This window comes from Trichosurus vulpecula, chromosome 5 (genome assembly GCF_011100635.1).
Source record: "Trichosurus vulpecula isolate mTriVul1 chromosome 5, mTriVul1.pri, whole genome shotgun sequence".
Classification (NCBI taxonomy): domain Eukaryota; kingdom Metazoa; phylum Chordata; class Mammalia; order Diprotodontia; family Phalangeridae; genus Trichosurus; species Trichosurus vulpecula.
In genome coordinates this window covers 21,373,864-21,396,027 of record NC_050577.1, presented here as the reverse complement: position 1 = coordinate 21,396,027, position 22,164 = coordinate 21,373,864, and the positions used below count along the sequence as shown (strand labels likewise).

Below are 22,164 nucleotides of genomic sequence, written 5' to 3'. Positions count from 1 at the left end.
TGTTTTGTACAAAAAAAGCCAATGCAACAAAGATTAGGAGGGAAGCAGAAAATTGGGAGAAAATCTTTACAACTAGTGTCACTGATAAAGGCCTCATTTCTAAAATATACAGGGAACTGAACCAAATATATAGGAATACAAGTCATTCCCCAATTGAGAAATGGTCAAAGGATATAAACAGGCCATTTTCAGAGGAAGAAATTAAAGCTATCTATAGGCATATGAAAAAATGCTCGAAATCACTACTAATTAGAGAAATGCAAATCAAAACAATTCTTAGATCCCACATCTCTCCTGTCAGATTGGCTAAAATAACAAAACAGGAAAATGATAAATGCTGGAGAAGATGTGGGGAAATTGGAACATTGTTACATTGCTGGTGGAGTTGTGAACTGATCCAGCCATTTTGGAGAGCAATTTGGAACTATGCCCAAAGGGCTATAAAAATGTTCATACCCTTTGACCCAGCAATACCACTTCTAGGCTTGTATGCCAAAGAGATCACACAAGTGGGAAAAGGACCCATGGGTACAAAAATATTTATAGTGGCTCTTTCTGTGGTAGCTAAGAATTGGAAATCAAAGGGATGCCCATCAATTGGGGAATGGCTGAACAAGCTGTGATATATGAAGGTGATGGAATACTATTGTGCTATAAGAAATGGGGATGATACAGACTTCATAACGACCTGGAAAAACCTACACGATATAATGCTGAGTGAGCGGAGCAGAGCCAGGTGAACATTATACACAACCACAGATATATGGATTCTGTGAGGACTAACCCTGATAGACTTTGCTCTTCTCAGCAACACAAGGTACAAAGACAACTCCAAAGGACTCACGATGGAGAATGCTATCTACATCCAGAGAAAGAACTATGGAGTCTGAATGCAGATTGAGGCATACTTTATGCTCACCTTTTTTTTTTCTTTTTTGTTTTTGTTTCTGGGTTGTTGGTTTTGTTTTTGTTTCTTCTTTCTCATGATTCATTCCATTGGTCATAATTCTTCTCCATAGCTTGACTAGTGTGTAAATTAATTCAATGCAAAGTTATACATGGAAGCTATATGGGATTCCATGCTGTCTTGGGGAGGGAGGGAAGAAAATCTGGAACTCAAAATTATGTAGAACCGACTGTTGTAAACTAAAATTAAAAAAACAAATAAAACCAAAAAAAAAAAAAGAAAGAAAAAATAAAAAATAGACATTCCAAATTGGAAGTCTGGAAGGAAAAAAAAATTCTTTTTACAGAAGAATTATTCATTAGTACTTACAGGCACTAAAATATTTTAATGAGTAAACGCCAGCATTCAAATGTTAAAAGGCTACTGGCGTAACAAGATCTACAGGTATTGCTAAAGACAACTGGGTAAGTTTCCATGTGGTTGCCTAATCATTAAACACGTACACTACTTTGCTGGTACTTTGTGTTGGGGGTGGGGCATAATGGACACCTGTGATTTCATCATTGTAAGAAACTCCTAGTGTGGAAAGGAAGTTTATGCTACGTGATCTGGAAATGGTTAGGACGTGGTGTGGAAACCTGGTTCTAGACAATATAAGAGAAAAGTTCACTTATCAGAACCCAGAGATCAAGACTGGGTGGTTCTGGCAGGAGATGATTAAGGGAGATAGTTGAGGAAGATGTGGGGAGTGGAAGCAGTGTGATCCAGAAAAACAGCTGGTAGGTCCATGAATGAGACTGTTCCTAGGTGACAGGGGTGTCCCCAGAGGCACACATTTCTGCTGTCACTGGATGGACCCTATAGGACAGACTTGAAGTAGTAACTATTGCCTCTTGGTTTTCCTGTGGCACTGCCCACTTGAGACAAAGTGTGGGATTGGAGAGAGCTTTATTTATTTGCCAGATCTGTAGAAACCCCTCCCCACCTTCAACACCCCACTTGTTTTCTTGTGACCTGAAATCCATTCTTGAAACTTGCGTTGCCCATGTGGAGGAAGCCCACTAACTGAGGTGTTCCTGTCTCCATTCAAGCCCCTGCCTGCTGCTGTCTTGAGACAGGACTGATGGACAGTGTGAAATCATTCTCTGGGTGTTTCTTTGCCACGAGCCCACCAGCTCTGATACTGGTTTGTGTCCTGCCCTGTCAGGGCATAGATGAAGACAGGTGACCTGGACTCATTACGTAACCGAGCTGAGAGTCAGAGGAGACCCACAAGAACCATCAGAATCTTGCGATACTCTGCCATCCAACTAGACGATTGATAGGCCAGTGATGAAGTACTCCACAGCATTTCAAGATCACATACGATTACCATAAATGATAGTTACTATGTTAATGATGAAAAACTTTACAGCTAAGTTGTTCAAGGGTAAGGCATTATGGGAGAAAGCCCCCAAGAAGCCTAACCTGGAGATGGGTCTGTGGCTCCAATGAGCCCCTGGATACCCAGGAGCACAACCACCCCAGCCATCAGCAGCAACAGCAGAAAGCATTTATTATGCCCCTACCATGTACCTGGCACACACTGTGCTAAGCTGGGGAGGCAGGGGATACAGAGACAAAAACAATCTCAAGGAGTTCACCTTCTAATGGGCAAGATCACATGCAAACAACTCTGTCCAACATCCCTTCTACCCTTTGAAGGGGAGACTGCGCTGGGAAGTTTTACCAAACAACTTCTCCATTTGTTTTAGGGCAAATTGTTAGCCAGATTCAGTTAGCTTGGAGCCACGGGCTCCTAATGCCACCAAAAGGTGAATATCTGGGTCCTGGGAAACCATACAATCCACAGAGATGTCTCCTCAGTTCTCCCATGAGCAACTCTCCTTTATTATGTGGTGGGTTTTGGTTGCTTCTTTGGACACCCAAGCTGCCCTGTCAGCTGAAAAGATCCGCAGCAATGACGCTGAGTAGAGGTGGTGATTTGGGTCAATTTAATCCAAAGGTTGGGGATAAACACAAAATGAGTGGATGAGGGGATGGGTGGAGTATTCTATGGGCCAGATGCCTACCCCGGAGTCTGAGAAGGACGCAGCTGATTGGCATTCATAACAGGCTTCTTTTAATTCCACATCTCTAAGGAAAGTTAAAGATTGATTCAGTTGTGTTAAAGCCAAAAGGTGAAATTCAAGAGCTTATGCAAGGAGAAATTCTGGAGCAATGCTCCCAGATGCAAAGGGAAGGTGAGTATTCCCAAACCCCTTTACAATGATGCATGTCATAAAGTTAATAATAGTTAACATTTAGATAATGCTTACTGTGCTCTGAGCTTCAGGCTCCGAGCTGCTAGGTGGTACTAGCAGAGTGCCAGGTTTGGAGAAAGGAAGACCTGAGTTCAAATACAGTCTCAGACAGTTACTGGTGTGACACTGGCCAGTCATTTTGCCTCAGTCTCCCCATCTGTAAAATGGAGATAATACTATAGCACCTATCTGCCAGGGTTCTTACGAGGATCAAATAAGATAACAAAGCAGTAAGCACAGTGCCTGGCACATAGTAGGTGCTTAATAAATGTTAGCTCTATGTGGATGGAGAATTTACTGGGATCTTGGGACAGAGAAGGGAGGGGGAGGTTATCTGCTCCCTCCCTTCAGGCATTTCAGTTGAGTGGCCTTCAAGGTCTTATCAGCCAGTCACCTGAGGGAGCCCAAGAGGACCCTGGATCTTATTCAGGGATATTCCCGGTACTCTGGTTAAACCAGCCCTAAGGCCCCTGACCACAACCAGGCATTCCATCTTTTCCTACCTTGCCCACAAGGCCATCATGGGAGCAGGCCCAAAGCCTTCCTGAAATCAAACCATCCTCCATCAGTCAAACTCTTAAAATAAGCTGCTGCTTTCTACTTTTTCAGCCTGTGTGTTTAAACTGCAACATGATTTCCAAAGGCCCGATGGACACCATAGAAATTAGAGGCTGTCAGATAAGCCTACGACCTTCATCTAGTGACTTAAATGAGTTTGAGAAGCTCAGAAGCTTGCTGAATCAATGAATAAATAGGACATTTAGTAAGCACTTACTATGTACATTAAAAAAACATGGACACTTGACTCTAGCACAGTGAAGTCATTTTGGTCCTCCTTGAGAAAGAAAGACACCAACCAGCCAACCATGTACATTGCCAAGTGCTGGTGCGAGCTCTGGAGGAGTTATATTCTGATGAGAGAAAATGCAGAGGGAAGGCTTCCGCTACAAGTCACTAAGAAAGGCTCCCACCAGGCTTCCTTTTCTATGAACGTAGAATCAAGGCCAGGACCCTGAACTCAAGAGCCTTGAACCTGGAGTCCTTCTGGCCCAGAGCCCTCAGCTGCTCTCCTGGGAAGCCCCGCCCCTCCCCCCCCCCCCATTTCGTAGATGAGGAAAATGAGGCCCAGAGAGGTCAAGTACGTTTCCTGATGTCACACAGGCCTGGACTTGGAGGCAGAGGAATGGGTGCCCATGCTTATTCTCCTCCAGTCACCTCATCTCTCACCCGAAGGTCCTTCAGCTGCAAAAGGAGAGGCCTCTGCTTGCCTCTAATATCCCTCCCAGCTCCAAATCCTGTGAACCGTGGGATGAATTTGAAGAAAATGCACCAAGCTGGCTCTGTCCCACCCCTCAGCGGCCAAGCCATGTCAGATCAACAAGGCTGGCTTGGGGGTGTCAGAGGAGGGCTGGCTAAATAAAGACCACCTCTAGTGGGCCTGGTAAAGAGAGGGGAGAAGGGACCCTAGCCCAAGTCCAAGAGCCAGGCAGGGGGCCTTGGAAACGGGCAGAAGACTCTGAGGTTCCATTTTGGTAAAGTGAGGCAGCTGTGTGGTGAGGTGGATGGAGGGACGGATAGGCCTGGAGTTGGGAAGACCTGAGTTCAAATGTGACGCTGGGCAAGTCCCGTCAACCCTGCCTGACTCAGTTTCCTCCTCTGTAAAACAGGCTGTTTCACCTTTGTCTCTGCTGATTGATCGATCTCCCACGTGGCTTTTTAAACCTTAGATATTTCCACAACAATACGGGGCAAGCATTCCCTGGACACTAGTGACCAGCTGAAGGGTCTGGGATTTTGGAAGTGTGATTATTCTCTCCACAGGTGCGGGCAGCAACCCCTGTACAACCAGCCCCCCTTGGACCAGCCTGGTGATGTTGCCTCTCCGCAGAGCCAGGCTGGCGCTTGGGCTCGCAGGTCTTCGCAGCCTGACAATGAGCCTCCAGCCCCACTGAGAGCCCAGGACCGAGGGAGCTGCTGGTCGTTCTGAAAAGGATGATGCTCGAAGAGGAGGAAGGGAAAGGTCCAGGACGGTGTCCCAGGCTGCCCAGGTGCCCAGGAAGGGGCATCGGGCCTCAGGTGGGGCCGCTAACAAGCATCTTCACTTAGGCGCGTTCTTGGTGCCACTGTCCTCACCTTCCCCATCTGCGAAATGGGACGCTGGATCAGGCGATCTTGAAGGCCCCCTGATTACGACTCGGACCACTGCAACCAGCTGCCCCCTCTGGTGTCTGACCCTGTTCTTCCCCTGGGTCTCTCCTCCCCCGTCACCTCTAGGATAAACCACAAAACGACTGCTTGGCCTCTGGTCCGGTGACCCCTCACCCCGCCTCTCACATTCTTCAGTCCAGCCAAACGGGCTTTATTGGGATTTTTCCATACTTGACGGGCCATCTCCCGCCTCCGCGTCTTTGCACAAGCCACCCCTCACGTGCCCGTGATGTTTTCCCCTCCGCCCCTTGGAAACTCGACCTCCTTTCTCGGTTCAGCCGGAGCCACCTCCTACGCGAAGCCTTTCTAGGCACCCCAGTTGGCTCGGGCCGCCCACGACGCCGGCCCCACCACTTGGACCACTTCCCAGGACCGCCCGTCCGGCTCTCCTCCCCCCTCTCCCATTTGCCGGCGTTTCCCTGGGCGACCACGCCACTCCGCCCCCCCACCAATGGAAGGAGAGAAGAGGAGGGGCTTCAGACTCGTGCGGCCAATCAGAAGGCAGATCGGGGACAGCTGTGTTTGGGAGCTGTTAAAAGAGCGGGCCGGGAGTTCGGAGAGGTAGAAGGAGGAGCCGGCGCCGGATAGGCCAATCAGGAGGCGCTGCGCAAACTAGCCGCGGGCCAGTGGCCAATCAGGGGAGGCATTGCTCTCAGCCCGTCGTGCTGCTGGTCCTAGGCCGGGAGCGGGCAGCGGAGGAGCGTGGACTAGGCGCGTGGGCGCCCAGGGGCCTCAGGAGGGACCCCTCCGGGGAAGGGAGCGGAGGCCCGGCCCGGGGCAGCCCTCGTGCGCCTGCGCCCAGACCCTGGCCCGGGCTGCGGCCCCTCCCGCCCGCCGTCGGCCGCGCATGCGCCCCGCGCTCCATGGAGTCTGGAGGTCTGGCGGCGGAGCCCGCGCGCGGGGAGTCGGGGGAACACTTTCTCTACTTCGCCTACGGCAGCAATCTGCTGAAGGAGCGGCTGCGGCTGCGGAACCCCTCGGCCCAGTTCATCTGCGTGGCCAGGCTGCAGGTCAGGGAGCCGCGGGCGGACAAGAGGGGAAACTGAGGCACGCCCCCACCCGCCGCGGGCTGGCGGGGGAGAGGGGGGCGCGGCCGTGGCCAGGGCGCGACCCCGGACCCGGAGCGGACGGGGGCAGTGGTGCTGGGCAGCGGGACGGTGATCATCGGACCACCCGAGGGGCCGGAGGGCAGGCGGGAGGACCGGAGTTCAAGTGCTGCCACTGGCCGGGTCCCGTGGGTAGCAGGGACGCCCGGGACCCCTGGCCTCCTCTGTGAAATGGGAAGGGTCCCAGCACACTGGACGCAGTGTAATGTCCGCGGCCGGGGGAGGGGTGGACACATGCCGGACACAGCCTCCTGCGAGGGGAGGGGGCGGTGGGAGAGGCACCACTTAAATGAGACAGGGGCCGAGGTGAGCCCGAGCCCGGCAGAGCCGCCCCCAAGTGGGCTAAGGGCCGCTCACCCCACCTAGACCCGCCAAGCTCCCGGGGTCCCAGAACTAGATTTGGAAGTGGGAGGGACCTTACAGCCCCTCCTTTGACAGATGGGGAAACTGAGGCACAGGGTGACACCCCCCCCCCCAGCTAGTCAGTATCCATCTAGGATTCACCCCAAGGTCTCCCTGACTCTGTGGGGCCATAGCCAAGGGAAGGAAGAGAGCTGGGACAGGTCTGGGGGTTCCCTACCCTCCCACTCCTCTAGCATGTGGCCTTGCTGTGTGAACTGGAATGGCTCAGGGGCAAACTGCCCCATGTTACAGATGGCAAAGTGAGCTGAGCCTAAGGCCACCAGGGAGCCAGGGTAGGCAGAGCCGGTGTGTAGAGTCAGTGGCCCCCCTTATTCCCTTGATGTGGGTCCTGTGCCCAGTCTGCCTGGGGGGGGGGGCTGAGGTTGTTCTTCCAGTCCTTTCTGTTGTGAGGGGGAAAGGGATAAGCATTTGTTAACTGCCTGCTGTGTGCCAAGCACCGTGCTAAGCGCTGTACAGACATGATCTCATTTTGTCCTCACAACTCTGGGGGGTAGGTGCTATTATCACCCCCATTTTACTGCTGAGGAAACTAAGGAAGACAGGGGTGAAGGGACTTGCCCAGAGTCACACAGCTAGGAAATGTTTGTGTCTGGATTTGAACTGACTCCAGGCCCAACACTACATCCACCGCCCCACCTGGCTGCTGGAATAATGTATTCTCCCTCTCTGATGATGACCCTGGGTTTTTGAAGTCACCCTACCGGCCCTGGCCAGTCCTATTCATCTAAAAAAGTCTTTGGTTGAGGCCTGCCAGGCACTGTCATTGGAGGACCAACCGAGGCACATCACCGAAAGGTTGGCCACTGGGTGTTGAAAAAAAAAGCCAAAACGGTCGCTGGTGACATTGCCTATTAAAGTAGGGGGAGGGGTTGTGATGTGGGAAGTAACCTACACACCGGTGAGGTCCCAGATTTAGTGATGTTAAAAAGCTAAAACTGCAGCCTGTAGTGATAGATGACCAACAAAGTGGTGTGTGTGTGTGTGTGTGAGAGAGAGAGAGAGAGAGAAAACAGTATGACTATTTGGGCCAGCAGCCCCTAATATGATCACCTTTTCAAATATCCATCCAGTAAACTGACTGAATCTGGTTTGTAAGGTCCAGCAGAAATCCTCTGTGATAACTAGATCTGTGTCCACCTTTCCAGAAAGGTCTGGCAGATAACTAGCCAGCTGAGGACAATTGGCAGCCAATTGTGACAAAGTCTTTGCAGACTGTCCATTTCACTGGTATTTATTCAGAGTGTGGGCACAAAAATCCACCAGGAAAGCTAAATCTTTAGAGACATGAATAAAGGTATTTGTGTGTTTAGTTAAGAGTTTGATGGATGGATTGTGTATACAATACAGAAGCTCCTTTTGATGGCAGCCCCTATAGGGGAAAGAACAAAGGAGACCAATAGGAAATTCCACAGATACTAAATGACCCTAAAAGCAGATGAGCCTACGGTGTTTGTCATTGATGAGAAGATGCTCATGAGTGTGTGTTGTGAATAGGACAGCCTTAAAAGACATCTAGATACTGAGGGGATCTGGAATTGAACCAAAGCCTGATCATAACCACACTGGTTTTCCTTTACAGGATTTCAAAGTTGACTTTGGAAATTATCAGGGTGTAACAAGTACTTCCTGGCATGGAGGTATAGCTACTATTGTTCAGAGCCCTGGAGATGAAGTTTGGGGAGTCGTATGGAAAATGCACGTGAAAAATATAAGTTCTCTGGATGAGTAGGTGACACCTAATTACACTTTAAATGATACTAATTTAGAAAGGCTGTGTGGATGCTGGGTTCTTAGTGGTGCTTAGCCCAGTGCCTGGCATACATCAGGCACTTAATATATGCTTGTTGACTTCTTAATGCTGTGTGGCATTAAAGAAAAAGAAAAGAAAAAGAAGAAAGAGGAAAGAAAAGAAAATACTATATAGCATCTCAAAGTGGTTCTTTTTTTTTTTTTAAATTATAAGAACGTTGGGCCTGCTCCATTTAAATTTATTTACACCAAGCTTATACCAAAGGGATGGTTTTGTTTTCAAATGACTGTGATATACTTGGAAATTCATCAGGCTTGTGCAGCAGAATATATTTTCTTTTTCAGTGCCCTTGGAGGAGGGACCCTTTGCAGTTTCTGGCTCATCTGAAGATAAATGCCTTTCTTTCTTTTTCTTTTTTTTTTGTAGTTATTTGGCTTTTAGAAAATAAATACCTAGAAAGTTTTTTACTTTAGATTCTAAAAAACGAGTATTAAAAAAAATTATGTGTTGCCTATTTCTTCGAGATTTCAGAAGATGTCCTAGCTTTATTGCAACCAGTCTTATAAAATGCCACTTACTTGTGATGGAAGTGGTCTGGAACAATGATGTAGTGATCTAAACATTAAGGGAGCTTTCCTCCTTTATGTAGTTTGTCCTTTTTGTACTCAGGCCTACTCCTTACGTCATCTAACAAGCTGGGGCGGGAGAGGGCCGGAGAAGGGAAGAAGGATGTATTATAGCTGTTCTTCATAAATTGTCAGATACATCAGTGGGAATTGGAGACATCTTTTTTCCCTCTCTCTCTCTCTTTTTAGGAGAGAGAGACATTTTTGCCAAGTTCCATGCGTTTTATTTCATAGCACAGAGAGGAGTGGTATTGCAGGTGTCATAGATTGAAAGAACTTATTAGCAGCATGGTGTTGATATATTCTCTTTCTCATAAGAGAAGCTGAGAGTTACAAGTGAAGTCATATTCATTTGCAGGCTTACCTGGTCCAAATGATTTACTTTTAAGGTGAAGGCTGCTGTCCTATTGTTCCAAATTACTTCTGAAAACATTTAGAACATAAATGTACCAAAAACGTCTTGAGCAGAGGTCCTGCACCTGCAGTCTGTGCTTTTTAAAAAAAAAAAAAGTTCTGATAATTATCTAGCTATAATTGGTTTTCTTTTTAATCCTCTGTATTTTATTTGATGCATTTAACAGTATGGCTCTCTGAGAAGGGGTCCATAGGCTTCCCCAGATTGCCAAGGGGTCCAGGACACCCAAAAGGTGAAGAGCCCCAGGCTAGAAGAATCAATATTTTTTATACAGATGCACTTTCATTCTGTGTGTGTGCTCCACCTTGAACAAAGGATCTTGCAGAATTCAGGAAATTGGGAAAATCTGCTTATGGGGAACATCTGGTTTTGGGTTTCAGACAAGAAGGAGTTGGAAGTGGAACGTATATCCCAATAGAAGTTGATGTTCAGAATCAAGAAGGGACAGTATTAACCTGCCGAAGTTACCAGATGAAAAATTACGTCCCTGCGCCCCCCTCACCGCAGTATAAGAAGGTAAGGAGCGGTGGAACTTTGACCTCAGGGAAGCGTCTGGAGAGAAATCCGATTTATTTTATGGGGAGGTTTGTCTCTAGAGTCAGCATAGTACAGTGGAAAGCAGGCAGGTTTCAGAGCCCCACATGTGGCTTTGTGCATTCATGCCTTCTTGGTGGAGTGTGAGCTCCCTGAGAGCAAGGACAGCCTTAGGTTTCGTCTGTGACATTCACTGCATCTTGCACAGACTCTGCTTGAGAAGTGACTGGGTTTGAATTGAATTTTTAAAAATGCTTTGTTGATGGTTTTTGCCTTTATATCACCTTCGTTATTCCCACAGTATCTGTTCACTCACCCCTGGCAATCCCTTCAAACAAAAAATAAAAAAAGGAAAAGGGAAAAATCAGTGCAGCCAAATTAACAACATTTTAACCAAATGGGAAGATAAATGCCTCATTTGACACCCAGAGTCCCTCTCCCCCTTCTCTACAAAGAAGAGAGGGGAGCAACATCCTTATTTTTTATACTTGCCCTTGTTTTGAATTCTCAATTTATAATTTGCATGTAGGCACTCAGTTTTTTAAAGGCTGAGTAGGCCCCAGAGCTGCCATGCTGTAATGTTGGCCCTATGATCACAATCACAGCCTGCATGTCCCAGCTGACAGAACCTTCTGAAACCTGTTTTGTTTTCCATCCATTTGCAGGTCATCTGCAGGGGTGCCAAACAGAACGGCCTGCCCTCTGAATATCAGAGGAAGTTAGAAGACATTGAAACGAATCACTATGAAGGACCCGTGAAGGTCTTTGAAGAAATTGAAGCCATCATCAATAAACCATTGTAGCAGACGTCCATTATCATTTTAGACCGTGTATCTAACCCAACTTTTGGCCTCAATTTATTTTCATTACTGTCTCTCCTTGCCACTTTTGCATTTTTTAAATATTTGATAAAATGAATCCCGAATTGTCCACAGTAACTTATTCAGGTGATATCACTGCATTAATATATTCAGAACCATTTTCTGAAATGCTGCTACCCACTGGTAGTTTCTCTTGTTTCTAGCTTTCTATAGGGATTGGGGTCAAGGCCATATCAGTTGTGAGACAGCCTAAGAATGGTACTTGGTGAAATCCTTCTTTGGACCAAGGCCATGATTTTAGGTGGGGTCCAGACACTCCTACAGCCTTTTCCCCAAGTACACCAGGGGGCTGCTTTCTTTTGTTTATCGAGGGTGGGGAAAGTGGAGATTGCTTGAGCTAGATGGTAATTTTGATAATAAAATGAATGTGAATGCTTTGTTATTGTTAGAGGAATTGGGGTACCTCTTTCCACGTGGATTCTGCTGTTGCACTGGGATAGGAAGAAGTAAAAGTTTTTGTCTGAACCATCTGTGCTTGCAGCTCTGTGTGGGAGGGTTCCTGGTTCCTCATTTTCTACTGTCATCATATTCTTTTTCGTAGTCTGTGTGGCCCCATAAATGAAACAAGACTTTTGAAAGTCCAGCCAACAAGGTCATGAAGAGGGGGGAGGGATAAAATGTATCCCTTGATGGAAGGTGAAGTTGAGGTCTTGGCAATCTAGGGGCTTGATAGAGAGCCAGACTCCCCGAGGCCCTCCTGTGCTCTCAGGCAAATCACTGGACTGTCTTCGGCCTCAGTTTCCTCATCTGTAAAGTGGAGATGATAACTCCTGCCTTCCCGGGTTGTTGTGAGGATCAGAGGAGGTAACACTGCCCAACTGGAGCCCCAAGTTAAAGGCCTCTGAGCCGGGGTCTGTCCCCTAGGGCCAGCCACCACCCCATCCGTGCTCTGAACAACTCTCCGAGGCTGGACTTGAAGAGGAGGGGCTTCCTCCTCCAGGAGTTCCCTATAGCCATGGTCTTTCCCTATGAAATGTTGCCTTTCGTTTAGGAAGGACCAGTCATTTTGTTAGTCATTGCAACCCATAGTTGGAGAAGAGTCCCTCAAGTTTAGGTGGAAAAATCATCCTGGTTGCTCTGGAGAGCAGTCATCTATATTTAAAACAGGTTTCTGACCAGAAGGAATCATGGGATCATCATTTTAAAACTGGAAGGGTCCCTGTCTTCTCGTCCAGCCACATTTTACTGGTGAAGAAATCCTGGGGTGTGGAAGTCAAGTGACTCGGGTAGTAAACATCAGAGAGGAGAGGAACTCGTGGCCCCTGACTCCATCTTTCCAATGTAAGCAGCAGGCTTTTGAGGTCTAACCAGGAATCTCTGGCAGGAAGATAGCCACAGTTGACTGGACAGACTATATTTAATAGCCTTCAGACCAGATAGTTGACCAGATGAGTTAAACCTCTCCCACCCCAGCTATATGATCAGGGCCCCAGGACCTGGCTGGGATGTTCTGTGGATACTAGAATGTTGGTGTAAATTAATTCCACGACCCAGGAGTCTTTGGTTTTACCCAAAAAGCTCCAAGTGGTGCCACTGACCCTCTCAGGAAGGAGCTTGTTCCTGTATTCCTAGTTGCTACCAAAGTAACCGACATTTCCAAAGCAGGAAAAAAGTTTATTGTTATTGCATTCAGGCACCATAAACAAAGGACTTGGAAATCTTCAAACAGCTTTGCCACTTACAGATTTGAGGAGCAATTTAAACACACTTAAACCACCCTGTAGCTTCCCAGCTTCACTGTTCCCTAAAAGGCTATTTTAGTACATTGTTCAATGTGCTGGGGCCTCTTATCCTGGGCGATGCCAGTGGGTTTGGGTCTTCCTAATTCTGTAGAAAGTATAACTCTGATCTTGCTTTGTTGACAGCTTCAGATAAGGATAAACTGAGGGAATCATTATATTAGGCTTCCCCGCCTTTCATACTAAGAAGTTCAAAATTTTTTTTTGTTTGTCATGTATCTGTCTTCATGAAATCGTAGGGTTTAGAGCTTGATGAGACCTTGGAAATCTAGTCAGTCCCCTTCATTTTACATGGAGGCCCAGACTGGTGAAGTCACTCGTCCAAGGTCATACAGTTAATAATTGGAATTAAAGCAGGAGTCAGAACCCCGTTGCTCTGCCTCTGACTGAGGGAAGCAGCCTCTTAAATCACCTCTCCGTCTATAAAGCAAAGCTTCCCTTTGCATCAGTGAAACATGCCTGCATTGTCCTAGGAACCAAGCTTTAGTGTGGATTTTAATTTTTTTAACTCTGAAATCTAAAAATGTTTCAGCCATGAAAGCCAGAGCCATTGGGACAGCCTTGGACACAGCAGCAGGGCAGAGTGACGGCGTCTCCCAGCCTCCTGACAATGCTCACATTTATATGGTGCTCTAAGCAGCACATGTACTTTACATAATTAACATCACCGACTAGATTTAGAAGGACATTATGTAGTCTGACCTCATTTTCCAGATACCTGGCCTAAGATCCTGCAGGTTGTAGGAGGATTTGAACCTGGCACTTAAAGGTTTGTGAGGAGTTTTTACAAAAATCTCTTTTTTTCTCACAACAACCCCAGGAGGTAGGAGCTGTTATGATCTTCATTCACTTAACTGATGAGGAAACTAAGGCAGTCTGACGTTAAGTGACTCGCCCAGGGCCACGCAGCTCGTGAGTGTCAGAGGCTGGATTTGAACTCGGCTCTTCTCCAGCTCCAGGATCCTGACAGTTGGCATCCTAGAGGTGGTGGCCATGGTCAGACCATGTCAGAGGTGGGGCCTGGAACCAGGTCTCTCAGACTGCAAGTCAAGCCAAAGTACTTTCATTTTTATATTTTCATCTCAAATACTTTCATTTTTATATTTTTCTTACAACTTTCATTTCCCCTCACCAGTGTGGAGCCACAGGGCACATTTATTCCTCTGACAGTAAGGACTAGGACATTCACAAGCTCAGATTCCTCCCCTCCCAGCACTGCCCTTCTAGCCCACCCCTTGACTCCTAGATCCCCACAGCCCCTTCTACAGGATGCCTCTCTCAGCCTCCCCTTTACTTCGACTGCCTTCCCTCTGAGAGTCCCTTCTATTGATTCGGTATCTAGCAGTAGGCCAGTAAACATTAAGTGCCTACTATGTGCTAGGCACTGTCCCGAGCACTGGGGATACCAAGTAAAAGGCTGCAGCCCCTGCTCCCAAGGTACTCCCAGTCTCAGAGGGAAAGCAACAGAACTAAGGGGGGAGGGGGGAATTTCTTCTAGAAGGTGGGATTTTAGCTGGGATTTGAAGGAAGCTGGGGAAGCCAGGAAGAAGAGATGAGGAGAGAACATTCCAGGCATGGGCCATAACCAGGGTAAATGCCCAGAGTCGGAAGATGGGCTATCTCTCTAGAGGAGGAGGACGGTGGCACAGAGAATGTTGGGTCGGTGTGAGGTGTGTGCAGGTTGTGAGGGGTTTGAATGCCAAGCCAAGAGGAATTTGTGTCTGCAGAAGGCAACAGGGGAGCCGCGGGAGTTTATTGAATGGGGAGCTGGGGGCCGGGGGAAGGGGGCTCATTTCATGGTCAGACTTTTGCTTTCGGAAGCTCACTGTCAGCCGAATGGAGGATGGGAGAAGGATCTAATGTGTGAATAAAGAGCCAGGAGAGACTGGAGGCAGGCCGGCTGCCCCCCCTCCTCAGCAGCAGTAGCGGTAGTCCAGGCTGAGGGGGTGTCCCAGGGTGGAGGCAGTGTCAGAGAGGAGGGGCAGCATCCAAGGGAAGTTACCAAGGTGAACTACATAGGCCTTGGCAGCGCATTGGCTTTGGGGGATCACGGTGGAGGGTGAGCCCTGGGCTTTGAGCCTGGGTGACTGGGAGAATAGCGCTGCCCCCAGCAGTAATAGGGAACTTAGAAAGAGGGGACGTCTGAGCGGAGGAGAAAGCCTCCACATGGTTATTGTTCGTGTCTCTCCTATTAGAATGGGAGCTTCTTGAGCTCAGGGAAAGTGCTATTCCCTTTCTTTGTACCTCCTACGCTTAGCACAGTGTGTGAGACTTTAATGCGGGCTTGTCGACTTCTTGGGTCTCGGTCTCCTCATCTGTAAAATTGGGGGTGGGGGTGGGGCGGGCAGCTTGCCTTGGATGGCCTCTGCCATTTGGCCCAACCCTAGTTTTGATCATCGGGCAGCATATACCACATTCCACATCCGTAGTCCCCACCACCTCTGAACTAAGGGGAGAGGGACAATATAGGTCTCCTGTCTTATCAGTCTGTCCTTTCGTCGGCGTCAGACCGTTTTTTAGTGGTGTTCCCCGCTTCCTCATCACTTTGCAAACTCCCAGCCGACTCCCCAGGGCGGTCATGGCGCATGGCAAACGAAAGCAAGAGCGAGGGTCGCCTTCTGAGCCAGGGCACAGTCTTTGGCCGCCGTAGACAACCTCCGAGGTCCCGCGGTTTGGCCCGGGCGGGCAGGCAGCAGCCATTCCCCCAACCCCCAGATGCTCCGGGGAGGGGGGTGGGGTGGGCAGAGGGTGCACCGAGGACCCCAGGGCGGTGCCGCGCGTCAGGCTCCAAGCCCTTGACCCGCCCCTAGTCCCCTCTCCTCCCCCTCCCCACTTCCGGCCCTCAGCCGCCGCCGCCGCCGCCGCCGCCGCCTCCAGTAGCTCCGGGGGCTAAAGCTGCAACATTGTGGCCACTTGTGGCGCGTTCTCCGCGGCCGCGGCTGAACTTGGCCGGCGCCAATCCTCCTCGCCTCCTGCCGGGGGCGGCCGCTGCCGACTCTAGCTGCCTTCAGGGCGGTGCGGAGGCTGGGGCAGCGAGGACAGCAGCTGGGAGGGACCGGTCCAGTGTCCTTTCGGCGCACTTGGCCGGTCCCTGCCGCGGCGCCCACGCTCCCTTGGGCCTCTCCGCCCTCTGCTCGCGGCTGCTTTGTAGGGCCCTCCCCTGATCCTCCCTCCGGCTTTGTTCGACGTAAGTACCCCTGACTGCGGACCCTGCCCCCGGGGCCTGAGCCGGCGGCGTTTCTAGGGATTCCTCGGATTTCGAACGTAGCTGGGGAAAAGAACGAGGAGGGCGGGACGCCTGATCCACCCTTCTCTGGACCGGCCTGGGACGGGACCGGACCGGACCGGAAGGCGCCGGGGCTCAATTGCTCCTTGCCCTGCTGGGTGGAGGCTTCGGTGCTCACCCGCTCCCAGTTGGTATAACTTTGGGAGATGAAAACATGGGGGCGCGGGCTGGGGGCGAAATGGAAACCCTTTAAGAGGGCAGCGCGTCTACCCCGGGATCCTGCTACTTGCGTCTTTCCCAGGGTTGGGTAGCCCAGAAGGTCTGCAGGCGGACCCCCTCAGCTTGTACAGTCCTATCGGCTCACTTGGCTCGTAGAGGTCTGAGCTCCTCCCGTGGCTTCACCGCCAGGGTCTGGAGGCGGGGGGGAAGGAGACAATGCCTGGCAGAGATCCCTGGACCGGGTTTGCGGGACAGTATGGGAAGCAGAAGGAATTCCAGATAAAGCCCCAGCGGGCCACGTTCCGATAAGCGTAACTCTCACTTGCCTTGACCATTGGAAAGTCGGAAAGGTCCCTTTTCTACTAAGTGGACTAATTTAAGGATGAAGCTTGATGGTGTCTGGCATGAGCAGGAAGGGGATGTGTGAAATTGCTACTGGGCTTCCCTTTGAAATGTGGTTCGAGTGCTTTGAAGGTTTTAGGCTAAGACAGAGCCGGGAATTTTTCGAATGGACTATTTCGCAGGCTGAGGCTTCCCTGCTCCCGCCCTGCGGTCACTGCCTCCTCTCATGCCAGATGCCAACAGTGGGATCCTAAGCCCAGGCAGATGGGTAGTTGGCAGAGGAGAGGGCTGCCATCCTTACTTCGAGGAGGCAGGACTCTGGGTTTTTATCTGTCCTCTGATGCTTGCTGCCTATCTGACCTTGGTGGGCAGAACAGTTCCCTGGAAACAGCAGTGAGTTGAGAATCAGAGGCCCCGGGTTCCAATTTTGGCTCTTCAGTCACCTGTGTGACTACGGGCCAGTCACAGCCTTTCCGACCTCGTCCTCCTCTGACCTCCCCTTAGAGAGAAGCCAAGGATAAGATCTCTGATGAGAGCTAAGGGAAGGGGAACAAAAAACGGGACACCAAGAAAGAAGAGTTTCAGAGGTCAGAATGGGGACCAGCTCTTACTTTCGTTTTGGATTTTGGATTCCAGCAGCTAGCCAGAGTTTTGGACAAAGGTTTATTTGGGGTACTTTCCCCAATCGTTTTTTTTTCCCTGCAAGCCCTTCTTCCTTCTACATTTTCTCCCCTTTGACTAAGGGCCCTCTCCATCATTTCCTTTTCTTTTTTAAGGTTTTCTGGTTTCTTGCCATAGGCTTGAGCAAGGGAAGCCCAGTGGGGGAGGAGGCAGTTCTTCGTTAACTCCATGCCCCTCACCTTCTGTGGCGATTTACAGAAGTGGGACCCAAGTGGCCTCCTTCCTCTATCTGCTTCAAACCCTGCATCACATCCCCCTGATGTTCCCAACTCACCCACCCCCATGAAAGTAATTTGTATTTACCTTCTGTTTATTCGGTGTGAGAGCTGGCCAGCCAGCATGTGCTAGAGCTGGCCTTGGAGCCTGACAGTGCTGCCCTCATATATCCTGGTTATATAATAACCCTGGGCAAGTCACTTAACCTGGAAGTACTTTAGGCAGTTCTCAATGGGAGGGAACAAACATCTATTAAGTGCCTACTGGGTGCCAGGTATTATGTTAAGTGTTTTATAAATAAGATGTCAGACTGCCAGGTTAGACTGGGGTTCCTATGTCGGTGAACTCACTGGTTCAGTCCCTATACACCAATATTTTATACACATTTTTATGCATGCGTGTTGGCTTCCTCAGTTGAACATCTCACTTTTGCCTTTGTGTCCCCAAGGTCTGGAATATAGTAGGTACTTAATAAATGCTTGTTGATTGTTTGGTTGCCAGCTCCCCTGCAACCAATCATTCTCTTCTTTGCTGGGGAGAGGTAGAAGGAATGGGCATTTAATAAGCACCTGCTACGGGCCAGGCACTATGCTCAGTGATTTATAAATATTGCTTCATTTGATCCTCAGAACAACCCTGGATGGTAGGTGTTATTATCCCATTTTACAGCTGAGAAAATGGAGGTAGAGGTGAAGTGACTTTTCCCTGTATTTCAGAACTAGAATTCAGAGTTCTTTTAGCTCTTGAGCACACCTCATCAGTGCGCACATCTTGAAGATGGGCTTTGAGGGGAGACAAGGGCTGTTTGGAGGGACCTTGGAGTTATTTGAGATGGATGCCAGCTCCTGAGCCCCCTGCTTGGGTGCTGCCCCCTCCCCCTGCCAGGCCCTGGGAGCCCAGCTAAGCCAGTCTCCACCTTCTGAGAGCTGGGCACGGCAGGTGCTAGGTGTAGGAATTCTGCAGCTGTTTATGTCCAAGGCTGAATGAACCTTTCACCCGAACACTCCCGCTCCGTGACATTCATGATTGATAATTGTGCCTGAGTGTTTCTTTAGTGGCTCTGTTTATGTTAGAAACCTAAGCAGTGAAGCAATGAAAGCATGGCTTTCCTGTCCAATCATCTTATTCGCTTGAGTCAAGCAGCTGAAACCGCGTCTCCTCGTCTGCCTTTAAGACCAGAAGATCCTCTGGAATCTAGTTCATAAGCACCTACTATGTGCTCTGCCAGTAGTGGGTTATAATCCAACCTCAGGAAGGATTGAGCAGGGTGGTCCAGTGGGAAGTGTACTCGTTCAGAGGATCAGTGTTCAAATCCCCCTCCTGCCTGTAGGATCTTAGGCGAATCTGTGTTGGACCAGCTCTTAGGACCGTAGATCTGGAGCTGGAAGGGACTCTGTTTTACAGATAAGAATGCTTGGGACTAGGAAGGGCCTTAAGTTGTACCCACAGTAAGTCTCAGAGGTAGGATTTGAACACAGCTCCTCTGGCTCCAGAACTTATGCTCTTTTCCACTGTACCAAGCTGCTCAATCCTTCCTGAGGCTGGAGGATAAACTGACCGAAGGAAGGGGCTATATCGTTTTGTTTGTTTGCTTGTTTGTTTTCGAGGCTTATGATTTTATTGGTGTAAGGAACTCTCTCCAAGGAATCTCTCTTCACCAATGCTGATCTTTTCTGCACTTTATTAGTCTTAGCAAGTTACCTGCCAAGGAGCATTGGCGGGATAAAATGGCTAATATGTGTACGAGGCAGGCAATGAACGGCTGCCTCTCCAACCCACTTCTCCAGGAAGCTTCTCTAGCAACCTCTCAGGTCCCTTTCAATTCTCAATCTATCATCTCAAGAAAGTTTTTGTGTTACATTTCTTTTGTTTTTGTTTCCTTTCTGGGAAGTTTAGTCAAGCCGTAGAATTGGGAGGGTTAAAAAGACCATAAGTGCAGAATTCTTATCTTGCCAAGGTTGGGCTCTAGGCTGCTCTCAGAGTTTGCAGGAGTACTGTTTTTTCTTCTGGGCAAATTCAGTGGTTTGTACTATGCAATAGCCTTTTTCTTTTTTTCACTGCCTTCCATAAAGGTCTAAACTTGTCTCCTGCAAAATGCCTCTTGGGCTCATTAGATGCTGGTTTGATGGCAATTGTGCCTTCCTGCCTTGACTCACGTTTTAGAAGGAAAGGAGTTTGATAAGTTGGCATCTCAGTTAATGAATGGTTATTTGCACTGCCAGACACTCTGACTGCCATTCTCCTGGCACTGATGATAGACCAGAATTTGCAAGGACTCTATTGCAGAGAAGAACCTTCCCACCCTTACATGCCTCTAGACTAGGGGCTGCAGAGATGACTGACTTAGGGAAACCACTCACACTGTCCTGTTTGTGTGATCAGTTAGGAAGTGCATGGATTTGGGATCAGCACAGTAGGGCAGAATGATATTATAGCTACATGAAGAGGGCAGGTCCCTTCCCCTCTCCATGTCTCACTTTCTCCTCTGTAAAAGAAGGGGATTGCACTGAGCCAGGACTTCTTAACCCAAAGTCCATGGAACCCCACTTTGTGGATGGATTTCTGGAAGTCTGGGAACTTGGCAGGGCTTCAATCCTAAGTGTAGGCAACAAAAGGGGATTTGGAGAAGGGGTCTAGGGGCTCTAGACAATTGCCAAAGCAGTTGGGATCACAGAAGAAGGTGGGGAATGTGAAGATCTCACAGGTCCCTTCTTGCTCGAAATCTTTAGATGTTGGAGAAATAAGCCGACCTGCCTCCCAGTCATTGCTGCCAGATTCTCTCTGGGTCCTGAGGCATCCAACATTTCCTACTGCCCTTGGAGGTCTTCCTAATAATGCTCATTTCCAAAGCACTTTCAATTAAAAAACAAACAAACAAATTACAGCCACCCTGTGGAGGGGGCAGTGGAAATATGAGCATCCTAGTTTTACAGAAGGGAAAACTGAGTCTCAGAGAGGGGAGATGACCCACAGAGGGTCACAGAACCAGCAAGTTGCAGGGTTAGAATTCCAAGCCAGATCGTGGGATTTTAAGTCTAGCATTCCCTCCACTCTACTGCGAATGAATGAATGAACGAATGGATGGATGGTGTAGCCAGAATGGACTTTGTTTTCTTTGAATGACTCAGCTCGCCTCGTCGAGCTTCCCTGGACGCTGGGGCTTGCTCTTCCGGGGCAGGACCAGAGCTTCCTGTGTGATGAGTCGTGGCACTGGCTGAGGGGAGGTGTGTTAACGTGGTCTACGCTAGGGGGAAGGGCCAAGTCAAGAACCAATCGGCCCTGGTCGTTCAGGCGGCGCTTGATGATGTCAGAAACTCTATAAGAGGGGAGAGGACAGCTTGAAGATCCTCCTTTCCTCATATTGTGAAAGACTAACTATATTTTGCTCCTTCCTAACCTATCCCCCTTTATTGAATTTTCTCCCTTGACCCTGTTTCGAAAGTGTTTGTTTTTGATTACCTCCTCCCCCATCTGCCCTCCCTTCTATCATCCCCTCTTTTTTATCTTCTCCTTCTTTCCTGTGGGGTGAGATACCCAATTGAGTGTGTATGGTATTCCCTCATCAGGTCAAATCCGATGAGAAAATGCCTCAACATCTCAGGCCTCAGTTTCCTTATCTGTAAAATGGGGTAGGGGTGGACTGATGACTTCTGAAATCCCTTCAAGCTCTAAATCTTCAGATCCATGATCTGAGTCCCAACTGATTTCCTTTACTTCATTTAAACACATTTAAAAAGTGCTGTCTGTGAAACAAAACTAGAAATTCAGCGACAGAAACCATATGGAAAACAAGCCCGATCTTTGTCCCTGCCATTGCTATCCCTCCCTCCCCCTCCTCTTTTGTGGGGTTGTGGAAAATGAATCTTTTCATAGAGAGAGGAGATGGCATTTCTGTGGTCTCTTTCTGAAGGTAGCCATTGTCTTGTGTATTTTATGATATATACAAAAGGCAGCCTGCCATGGTTTTCTAGAGCACAGGGCAGGCTTGGAGTCTGGAAGAGCAGGGTTCAGATCTTGCCTCTGACATTTAGACACACACACACACACACACACACCCCATTAGGGGTATACAGTCTCTGCAGTGCTGAGAGAGGGTGCACAGAAGCCACATCATCAGAGAAAAGTCCCAGTTGCCCAGTGGACCACATGCCCGTGACTTCCCCCAACCTGTAATTTTTCAGACTTTCCCTTTTAACTCTCAGTAACTATCTAGAAAGTTTCATATCATTTCAAAAGAAAACAAAACATGAAGCTGTTGTTGACTGAAGTGATTAGGGTGGATTTACAACATTTATTTTGACATAAATGTGATTCTCAACATGCCAAGATTGCTAGCTAGGACATAAAGAAGACAGGCGATGGCTGATGATTAAGCATTCCTTTACCTAGAGGTGTGTACCTACTGTTTTTGGAGCATGGTTCTAGGTCCGCTGAGGCAGAAGAAGAGTTTGGATAAAATGAAATGCCAACCCTCGTGAAGCCTCTGCTCTTGGGGGTTGATTCATTGGGACTGGGGACTTCTAGTACGAAAACTCCTTCTGCCAATGCAGATTGTCTCCTGTTACCCAGCACACTGAGAGGTTAGGAG

At 48.8% G+C, this 22,164-nt stretch overlaps 2 protein-coding genes across 7 annotated transcripts in view; both read left to right on the top strand.

Annotated features, from left to right (window-relative positions):
• The first annotated feature begins 6,011 nt into the window (after window positions 1–6,011).
• GGCT (gamma-glutamylcyclotransferase) lies at window positions 6,012–11,621 on the top strand. Its single transcript, XM_036762061.1, has 4 exons — window positions 6,012–6,428; window positions 8,527–8,672; window positions 10,119–10,254; window positions 10,938–11,621. The coding sequence occupies exons 1-4, from the start codon at window positions 6,282–6,284 to the stop codon at window positions 11,073–11,075; spliced, it is 567 nt and encodes a 188-aa protein (XP_036617956.1). The 5' UTR covers window positions 6,012–6,281; the 3' UTR covers window positions 11,076–11,621.
• Window positions 11,622–15,831: 4,210 nt separating this feature from the next.
• NOD1 (nucleotide binding oligomerization domain containing 1) overlaps window positions 15,832–22,164 on the top strand; it is a 41,085-nt gene continuing 34,752 nt past the window's right edge. For all 6 annotated transcript variants that reach the window (XM_036761087.1, XM_036761090.1, XM_036761085.1 and 3 more), the window contains exon 1: window positions 15,832–16,079. The gene's annotated coding sequence lies outside the window, so the exon portion shown is untranslated. The remainder of the gene's footprint in view (window positions 16,080–22,164) is intronic.

Bases quoted from the DNA above. Each gene is read 5' to 3' on its own strand.
- GGCT (XM_036762061.1), top strand. From the start codon at position 6,282: ATGGAGTCTGGAGGTCTGGCGGCGGAGCCCGCGCGCGGGGAGTCGGGG. The intron at 8,673-10,118 runs GTAGGTGACACC...TTTGGGTTTCAG, and splicing joins AATATAAGTTCTCTGGATGA to ACAAGAAGGAGTTGGAAGTG. The intron at 10,255-10,937 runs GTAAGGAGCGGT...ATCCATTTGCAG, and splicing joins CCTCACCGCAGTATAAGAAG to GTCATCTGCAGGGGTGCCAA.